Source organism: Schistocerca nitens, chromosome 7, assembly GCF_023898315.1.
Source record: "Schistocerca nitens isolate TAMUIC-IGC-003100 chromosome 7, iqSchNite1.1, whole genome shotgun sequence".
Classification (NCBI taxonomy): domain Eukaryota; kingdom Metazoa; phylum Arthropoda; class Insecta; order Orthoptera; family Acrididae; genus Schistocerca; species Schistocerca nitens.
Genome location: NC_064620.1, coordinates 357,738,407 through 357,749,000, shown reverse-complemented (window position 1 = coordinate 357,749,000; position 10,594 = coordinate 357,738,407). Strand labels below are relative to the sequence as shown.

At 36.5% G+C, this 10,594-nt stretch overlaps 1 protein-coding gene across 4 annotated transcripts in view; it reads right to left on the bottom strand.

Annotated features, from left to right (window-relative positions):
- Positions 1 to 343: 343 nt before the first annotated feature.
- The window catches only part of LOC126194770 (PR domain zinc finger protein 10-like), a 208,324-nt gene continuing 198,073 nt past the window's right edge, over positions 344 to 10,594 (bottom strand). For all 4 annotated transcript variants that reach the window (XM_049933056.1, XM_049933055.1, XM_049933057.1 and 1 more), the window contains one exon: positions 344 to 2,537. In XM_049933056.1, the coding sequence (XP_049789013.1) occupies positions 2,421 to 2,537 (117 nt within the window). In that variant the 3' untranslated portion in view covers positions 344 to 2,420. The remainder of the gene's footprint in view (positions 2,538 to 10,594) is intronic.

Here is a 10,594-nt window from a genome sequence, read left to right as displayed (position 1 = left end):
CAACACTGGCAATGCAAAAAGGCCTTCACCATGTGACACTCGGTGCACTTTTCACCCAAGTCACCTGCGCATCATCTACTGAATATTCAGTCTCAAAAGGCGGTTTTCATAGTAAAATTTAAATAATCAATTGCTTCAGGAGAGAATACAATGTTACAATTTCTTATCATGACTGCCAATCAGGAAAACTGCACAATTTAACCCACTGCTCAATAAGAGTCCAGTGCATTAATTACTGTGCCACCTGCGTGTGTACCAAAGCAAAGAGGCAAGAGGAATGCTGTTACTGGATTAAGAGAAGTAGGAACAAGGTCTTAGTAACCAAATGCTGTTTATTGATCAATAATTAAACAACAAAGTCAGGAAAAGCTCTCCAAGAAAAAAGTGCTGATGGAGTACATAAAATTTTGTATTCACAATCACACACTCATACAAACTTCACACTGAAGTACAACAAGTATATGGATGAAAAATTTTTTGCAATTACTAGGGCTGCTAAGAAAAGAAGCATATTTGATTTTTAAATAGTTTTGGATTAAACTGCAGCCTGATAGGCGAAAAATGAAGTTCTATAAATGGTCACCAGAATAGACTACACAATTTTATATGAAAACAATCCACTGCTAATTAACCACATATATTTCTCTTTAAACCCTAACAGATGTACATCCATCAAAATAGTTTTATTTTACACAATCACAGTAAATTATCTGTGCAATAAATGTATAACATTTATGCTCTGACATGTTATTGTCGAATTTCTCACTTATTAAATGATACAATCCTTCTTTGTAGTAATCTTCATCTATAGTTTCCAAAAGTATGATCTTATACACATGTACTACTAATTAGTCAAGTATAAACAAAGTGTATGAATTGTATTCAAAACATATGTATGATCAAATATAAGAGTTATTTAATTGTGAAATAATAACAACAACAACAATAATAATAAAACTGCTAGAGTCTTCTATCTCAATTTTTTAAAAATCTAATCCTAAAACGAGATACTAATGACACTCATCAGACACTGTTTTGACATATCATCAAAATTCAAACACAAATATCTCAATTTACAATGGTCAGAAGCACATTAGTCGTAACAGCTATATAAAACACTTCTCTGATACCTCATCCAATTTCAAACAGAAGCATCTTATTTCATGTTGGCAGAATGAAAATTAGTAAACACTTCTATGACATCAACTTTATAACTTTATTACATTCAACAATGAAAATAATGCAACAGAATATTTTAAACATTCATATATAGACATATATATATATATATATTGTAATTAAACAACACCTCATATTTAACAACTATCTTTTCAGGTTTGTTATTTTTGTTGACACACTGTCATCATTTGATTGCCTATTTACAAATGATTCTATCGAAACAACAATGAGCACTACACAAAATTTGAACTGCAAAACTATTTAAACAACAGTATAACAACATCCACAGAAGGTGAAAATATTTGAAAAAATTACAGCTTTCTCATGTGCACCAATTGTAAGATGCAAATACAAGTTAGTACAAATGTTGCTACAAGCTAGAGACAGCAAGGATCTCGATTTAACACAAAATTAGATGGATAAATAGTACAAGACAAAACTTAACAATTTTTTATGATGTTTACTACACCATCTATCATGGCAAAGTAATTAATGAGAGTATCTTTTAAAAGCACCAGTTTTAACAGATATTGTAAACAATGTGGTACCTAAAATGAATGTATCAGTTCACACGTAACATTTATCCAGTTACAACTAGAAGGGAAAAGCTACTAACTTTAGGAATCAAATGCATGTAAGAAGAGCAAATCCTTTTTTCCCTCACAAAGCAAATAAATAAAGACCACACAAGATTAATAAAATTCCAACAGGAGTGCCTGAAACCTCCACAAGCAATTACCAACTGTAACAATGGCTACAACAATCACCACTAGTGGAAGCAATGCTTCAACCTACACATGTAAAAAAAATTCACATTGCACTTGTAGTGCTCCCTGTAGCATGACAATTACAGCCCTGATTCCTGCAAATACCTTTTCTAGAGACTAGTATTAAAATATTAGTGGACTTGCACTCCTCTAAACAGCAATACCAATTGCATCCAAAACAGAAGGTGAACAATAAAGCTAAAGTGTCGGTGAAGACAACAAGAGCTGCCTCCAACTGACAGATTCATCTGCCAAAGGAGAACAGCCCACCCAATCTCTACACATGCAGAGTGGGTGAGGAGGGGGCGCCTCCCGGCCGTACCCCCAGGCCCCCAGACAAAAACCCAGGCACAAAGGCCGGGGCAGTGCCAGCACAAACCAAAAATAGATGCCACCAACCACAGCTGGCAGCAACTCCAAACCAGGGTTCATCCTGGCATCCAAAAAAATCCACAGCAGGTGATCTTGCATTGCTCAACGTGGAGGCTCCGCTGCTGCAAACGGAACCAGTTCCGAGTCAATTGCCTGTTGCTGCCACGGTGAAGCAGCAACACGCAAGAAATGTCCTCCTGGAACTGTTAGTCGCAGTTCCTGTGCCGACAAAATTAAATTTGTGTTGGGTAAAAATAAAACAACAACTTATTTATAGTAAAATAAATTTATAGCCATATTAACTTATATTTTTACATGTAACATAGACCGTTTTGATGACTGTGACTGTATAGTAAATTTATGAATTAATAAAAAGTGACTCAAGCAGTAGAAATTAATTTTTAACTAGCATGATGCATTTTAGTAGCATAATGCCACCATCAAGCACGTTCTCAACCAAAGTTTCCGTCAATTCTGTAACGGTCTTGTTGCAGATTTCTGGACGTGGGCCATAGGGTGGAGAATTGTAGGACTCCCCTTGATAGATCAGGGGTGCACTACATACAGGAAGCAACTACTCGAACTACTTGACTGACCAGAGTGCTTGTGTAGTGTATACAGCACTTTGTTTAGGCTAGGCCATAGTCTGAGGTCCTCTGATGAACGCTCACCGGTTGATACGTATAAAATGAAATCATGAAATCGGACTGCCAGCAAGGTAAAGACACTTTGGCTGTCAGAACTTTAACAGTAAACTATTGAAGTATTCATAACAAAGATCCTGAACTTTTTGCCCCCCCCCCCCCCCCAAGGAAAATTGTCAACTCAAATTATTCTTGGAACCAAGCGCTAGATGAAACCTGAAGCAGAAAGCTCCGAAATATTTAGCAAGGCATGAACGTTCACCAAAAGGACAGATTGGACACCATAGGAGTTGCTGTCAACATATATACTGTGCCTATCAAGCTTGAAATTCCATTGGATTGTGTAGTTATCTGGATGCAAGTAGCAGGCCTGGGTGAACTAAAGTTACTTATTGGATGTTTTTACTGCCATACCATTTGCAGAATCATTCAAAGAAAGACCACACTCAGTAGTGCAGAAGTACCCATGTTGTGCAATATTAGTTGCAGGCGAGTTTAATCTGTGGAGTATGGACTCCAAATCTATGGATTCACTGCAGGTGGTACATACATACATACTTTTTACACATTTTCCAAAAACTGCCTTGAACAGCTAGTTAGACAACCCACATGTAATGGAAGTATTTTACACCTTATGAATAGTGTCATTATAAAGCCAAGGATTAGTGATTGTGATCTCATCATATAGATGATGATTACTAAAGTTAATAAATCCATCAAGAAGGCTAGAACAGTATTTACCATAGAAAGAGCAAACAAGCAGTTGGCAGCACTCCACTTAGACAATGAGTAGACATCATTTAGTTATAATACAATGCATGTACAGGAATTATGGCCAAAGTATAAACTGATTGCAATTCACCTCATGGGTAAATATATGTTGAGTAAAGGGATTAAAAGCGAAAAGACCCACCATGGTTTAATAATAAAAGTCAGAAAATGCTGAGAAAGCAAATTTTACAAAGTTATGGCAAAGTCACACAGAAGGAAAGTGACCATGGTAACCCATAAATGTGGTCTGTAGAAAGCTGAGTAGGTCCCAAGGTAATAATTCATTAACTGAATACAAAATGACTTTATTGGTTATTTTTGTATGCACTACATATAAATACTGTATCATCATAAAGCAATGTGACTGCAAGTACAAAACATATTCCACTTCTGTATTACCAACATATTCCACTTCTGTATTACCAGAAATAATATGGTATCTTGTAAGCAGCCTGTACTTTTTCAAAAAAAAAATATTTTGCTCTGAATATTGTCATCTCTTTCAATTATAAATTTGAAAGATTGTACTGAATTATTGTTATTCACAATAAAGTCTTTGCCAAGCTTGTTAGTACTGTAGCACCCCATAGCCATTCATGTAATGCCATCTGGTGTTAGAATTTATTTGCTTTGTACACAATTCAGGATTCTTGTTCAGTCTGTTCATGTTGGTTATGTTACTATCGCCTAACTATCTCACAATTAGAAGAACCATGCATATTGGTTTTGTAACTGCTTTTTATTTCTTGTATAGTTACATGTAACCCTCTATTTTTGACAGATTATCTGATGATGACGTGTGCCAAAATGCACCAGTCTGGATCAATAAAGTCATTTTGTATTCAGTTTATGCTGTATCACCTTACAACCTTCTCAGCTTTCTACAGATCAAGTAAGCTAACAGTGTTGAACTTTTGGTTCAAAAAAAGAATGCACAAATGTCAACAGGCAAACGTTTGTAACAATTCTTGTGTATGTAAAAAGACTGATATGAAAAGCATACAACAGCTTCCACCATCATACATTAGCAAAAGATACTGCCAAGAATCCGAAAAAATTCGGGTGCTGCATAAACTCGCTAAGAGGGTTAAAGGCTTTTATACAGTCACTCACTGACCAATCTGGTATGGCAATAGAAGGCATCAAAAGGAAAAGTGAAGTTTTAAATTTTGCATTTAAGAAATTACTCACACAAGAGGATTGTGCAAATATACCATGGTTTGACATAGCACAGACTTCTGTATGGAGAATACTGGTATAGAGAAGCAACTGAAAGAGTTGAAAACTAAGAAGTCACCAGGTCCAAATGGAATAACTGTTCAGTCTTACAGTGACTATGCTGCGGCAATGGCTCCTTACTCAGTTGGCATTTATCATGAACCTCTTGTCCAGTGCAGAGCCCCAAGCTAATGGAGGAAAGCACAGGGGACTGCTGTAGGGTGAAGTGGGGTAAGTGTAACCACGTTTTGGCATAGTTCAACTTTGACACCAAATTGCCAACTTGTTATTGAAGATATGATTTTGAAATTTCTCATGCTTAAAGTTTGACTTATTGGCTTTTAAACAATCTACATTTTGTTTTTGAAAAAAGAAATTATATGATCAATTAATTGTTTTCAAAATTTTGTGTTGTGAGGTTACACTTGCCCCATGGTTTGGGGCAAGTGTAACCCCGCATTGTTGTACCCATACAGAGCATTGTAAAAGAAACTTGGGGTAAGTGACCTGATTACCCAATTTTTACTGAATTTGAGGATTTTTAAATTATTAAAATATCTTAAATTTTACTCAAGATATGAACTTTTTTGCACACGCCTCTTTGTATATTATGAAATACACAGATAAACCAAAAAAATAAGTGTTAGCCTAAACCATAAAACACTGAAACAGAATGCTTCATAGATGATTTATTTTTGTTTTAGGCCAGTAATTGATTAGTTTAAATTCTACAAAAGTAATATTTTTTCTTTAGTAGGCAATTTAACAAAAATAATAAAGTATCTAGTATCAAGAGAAAAGAAAAATTCACTTTATAAGTTCACTTTCTATTATTTTTCATGGTAATTGAACTAAAGTTGTTGGCAATTTGTGTTTAACGCTAAACTGCCCTAATTCAACTTATTATATTCACTCTTAGGCCCTAACTATTACTTAGTCACTGAATGTTGTATGAATCAAATGTAACACCAAATGTCAGGTCTCCCCTGCGACTCAAAGTAGGCTCAGGCAGCACTGAAATGACATCAGAGGTTGGAACTTCCATCTCATCTCTTCTATCAGGCCAGTAGAATGTCGTGCCATGCTTTGTCTTATTTTTGCATCTGAGGAAAATCACTTCTGGATCTCCTAAATCACTAATTTTGGTAACTTGGCCAATAAAATGAACTTTCTTACATTTTGTTACAAAGCTACCAGAACATAGTTTCTAACTGTAATTTTATCTTTGGCTTCAAAAAAGTTTGCCTCGTTTTCTTCTTCACAGTTTATCATTTCTTTCCTGAGATTGTCCAGTATTGTTATGGTCCCATTTTCTTATTAAAGATAGGCCTCCTTCAGTTTCACTTTCTTCACTTGTCGATTCAACTTCCAGTCTTTTTTTCTTGTTACCCACATGAGCAATCGGGGATTTTTTCCCACAACAATCGGAGATGCCATTTCGAATAAAGTAACAGCACTTTGTTTGGAAGATTTACTTTTCATTACCAAGCCCTTTTTTATGTCTATAATGCTTTTTCGTTTTGCTTTTTCCTTATTATTCTTGTTTCCTTTAAAATCTTTTTCTTCATAGATGGCATCTTGAAAAGTGATAACTTCGGCTCCTGATGCAATCCTTTTCTTCTTTGTTTTACCAGTGCGACTACACTGTCGGATTGTGTCATATTTTATAAAAGGAAATGTGGTTTAAAAATATAGTAGACTTAAATAAAAAATAAAATATGTCTCACACAAACTCAGTAGGCCTACAAATCCAGCACATCAGGTATTCTGGTATCCATATGTACAGGAAGACCAGTTTAGTTGATCTAGTGTGATAGCAAAAACAAGGTTACGGCTTAAATAAGTAAATCTGTTCCGGTAAGTTTGTTTGGGGCAAGTGTAGCCCCCCCCCACCCCACCCCCACCCCGGTTACACTTGCCCCAGCCTGTTGGTTACACTTGCCCCACATGGGAAAAAGTTGGGGTCAGTGTAACCATGCCTGGCATATCAAGAGCTTTAGCAGCAGAGTAAAATGAATCTCATATTTGAAATTTTCATGCAAAAGTTAGTTTGTAACCAAAAAATTGTGCAGTTATCTTTAAAACTGCAAAAATGACAGACCACCAAATTCTGAGCATGTCACTCACTCGCAGAGTGAAAATGTAGACGTCAATTCAAGTCCAAAAATTAATTACCAATTTATGTCAGATTTGACAACTTATGGTGAAATGTAACAAAGAAAGGAGTAAATTAATATGTGTGATAGGTCAGAGGTAAAAATACAGCTTCTTTAAGGCACCATAAGCCGTGGTTACACTAACCCCATGGTTACACTTCACCCTATATAAAAAGAATGGAGCCGCATAATTACAGACCAATATCCTTAACATCGGTTTGCTGCAGAATTCTTGAACGCATTCTGAGTTAAAAAAATTAATTTCCTTGAGACAGAAAAGCTTTCTACAAATCAGCATGGATTTAGAAATCATCACTCATGCAAAACTCAGCTTGCTCTTTTCTTGCATGGCGTACTGCAAACCATGGATGAAGGGCAACAGGAAGATTCCATATTCCTACATTTGCAGAAAATGTTCTACAAGGTGCCCTACTGCAGACTGTTAATGAAGGTACAAGCATAAGAATGGATTCCCAGACATACGAGTGGCTCAAAGAATTCTTAAGCAATAGAGCCCACTACACTGTCCATGATGGCAAGTGTTCACAAGAGACAAGGGTATCATCAGAAGTAACTCAGAGCAGTGTGGCAGGACCTCTATTACTCTCTATATACATAAATGATCTGACAAGACAGGGTTAGGAGGAAATCGTGATTTTTTGCTGATGAAGAACTTGGACAGAAAGGAACTTTGTGTGACACATGACAGCTTGCTATAAATGTACAAAAATGTAATCCTGTGGTGTCAGAATACAGCATTTAGTAGTGAACTGCTTGAAAAAGTCGTGTTGATTAAATATCTAGGCACAAGACTGTATAGCAGTATGAAATGGACTGAGCATGTAAGAATGGCAGCAGGGAAGGCAAATGATTGACTTTAGTTAATTGGGAGAATTTCAGGAAAGTGTAGCTCATCTATAAAGGAACAGCATACAGCACATTACTGCAACCCATTCTTGAGTACTGCTCTAGTGTGTGGGATGCTCACCAGATCAGATTAAAGGAAGACACTGAAGCAATTCAAAGGTATGTTCCTAGTTTTGATACCAGTAGGTTTGATCACCACACAAGTATTGCGGAGAGGCTTTGTGTGCTCAAATGGGAATCTCCGGAGGGAAGATGACTATTGAGAAACTTTAGAGAATCGGTATTTCAGGCCAACTGCAGAACAATTCTATGCCACCAATGTACAATTTGCATAAGAACAACAAATAAAAGATGAGTTCAGGCTAGTATGGAAGCATCTAGGCAGTCATTTTCCCCTTACTTCATTTATGAGGGAAACAGGAAAGGAAATGGCTAGTAGTGGTACATGATATCCTCTTGCCGTACACCATACGGTAGCTTGTGAAGTGTGTATAGTGCACATTGAGAACACATCAAAGCTTAACTCTTTCACATACAGTTCTTTACATCATACTAACTATCTTTGTGTGAAAATATTAAGCTGTGATGTGTTCTTCACCATAATCTGTGTTCCAGACAGCTAAATTACCAACAAAAATGATTGTATTTCAACACATCATCTCAGTGGAACCCACAGCAAACAAAACTAATCACACTTCAGATCAACATAATGTACATGTAAGTCGAATGCACCTGATGATGGCAGCATGCTGCCACAATGCATCATGCTAGTTAAATATTAGTAAAAAGTAACTGAAGCAGAAGAAATTACTTAATATATACATTGCCTTTAGTAAAAAATGCTTGTTCATTTATTGAAGCACACAGCATTTCAGCCCCCCTCCCTCGGCCACTTGTGCACCCCAATTTAACAATAACTGCAGGCTGCAATTAAAATACAAATCTATTCATATCTGCTTTTTTTGTATGAGTTTGTTCCTTGCACTTTTTCATATAACAACACAAGCAAAAATAGTTCCAACATTGGAACAATATTAATCGAGTTTTAAACACACTGTAACAGGAACAACTTTTGATGGACTTAAATCATAGAAAATATAATGTACACCAATAAAACAACATTTGTAGCTACAGAGAATTTTATCTGATTTTCAGTGGGTTCTACTACTGCAATACTCCACTGATATTCATTGTAATCAGAATGAATAAGGATAACAGCAACAGAGATGGTAAACTACAGAATCCATGTTTTTGCACAGTGTCATTCACATGCATTGTTATTGTTGTTGTTGTTGTGGTCTTCAGTCCAGAGACTGGTTTGATGCAGCTCTCCATGCTTCTCTATCTTGTGCAAGCTTCATCTGCCAGTACCTACTGCAACCTACATCCTCCTGAATCTGTTTAGTGTATTCATCTCTTGGTCTCCCTCTACTATTTTTACCCTCCACGTTGCCCTCCAATACTAGAATATGCCCTACCAACCTATCCCTTCTCCTAGTCAAGTTGTGCCACAAATTTCTCTTCTCTCCAATTCTATTCAATACCTCCTCGTTAATTATGTGATCTACCCATCTAATATTCAGCATTCTTCTGTAGCACCACATTTCGAAAGCTTCTATTCTTTTCTTGTCTAAACTATTTATCGTCCACGTTTCACTTCCATACATGGCTACACTCCATACAAATACTTTCACAAACGACATCCTGACACTTAAATATATACTTGATGTTAACAAATTTCTCTTCTTCGGAAACGCTTTCCTTGCCATTGCCAGTCTACATTTTATATACTCTCTACTTCAACCATCATTAGTTATTTTGCTCCCCAAATAGCGAAACTCATTTACTTCTTTAAGCGTCTAATTTCCTAATCTAATTCCCACAGCATCACCCGATTTAATTCGACTACGTTCCATTATCCACATTTTGCTTTTGTTGATGTTCATCTCATATCCTCCTTTTAAGACACTGTTCATACCGTTCAGCTGCTCTTCCAGGTCCTTTGCTGTCTCTGACAGAATTACAATGTCATCAGCGAACCTCAAAGTTTTATTTCTTCTCCATGGATTTTAATTCCTACTCCGAATTTTTTTGTTTACTTTACTGCTTGCTCAATATACAGATTGAATAACGTCAGGGATAGGCTACAACCCTGTCTCACTCCCTTCCCAATCACTGCTTCCCTTTCATGCCCCTCTACTTTTATAACTGCTATCTCCTTTCTGTAAAAATTGTAAATAGCCTTTTGCTCCTGGTATTTTACCCCTGCCACCTTTAGAATTTGAAAGAGAGTATTCCAGTCAACAGTGTCAAAAGCTTTTTCTAAGTCTACAGATGCTAGAGGTTTGCCTTTCCTTAATTTATTTTCTAAGATAAGTTGTAGGGTCAGTACTGCCTCACGTGTTCCAACATTTCTACGGTATCCAAACTGATCTTCCCTCAGGTCGGCTTCTACCAGTTTTTCCATTTGCCTGTAAAGAATTCGTGTTTGTATTTTGCAGCTGTGGCTTATTAAACTGATAGTTCGGTTATTTTCACATCTGTCAACACCTGCTTTCTTTGGTATTGGAATTATTATATTCTTCTTGAAGTCTGAGGGTATTTCGCCTGGCTCATACAT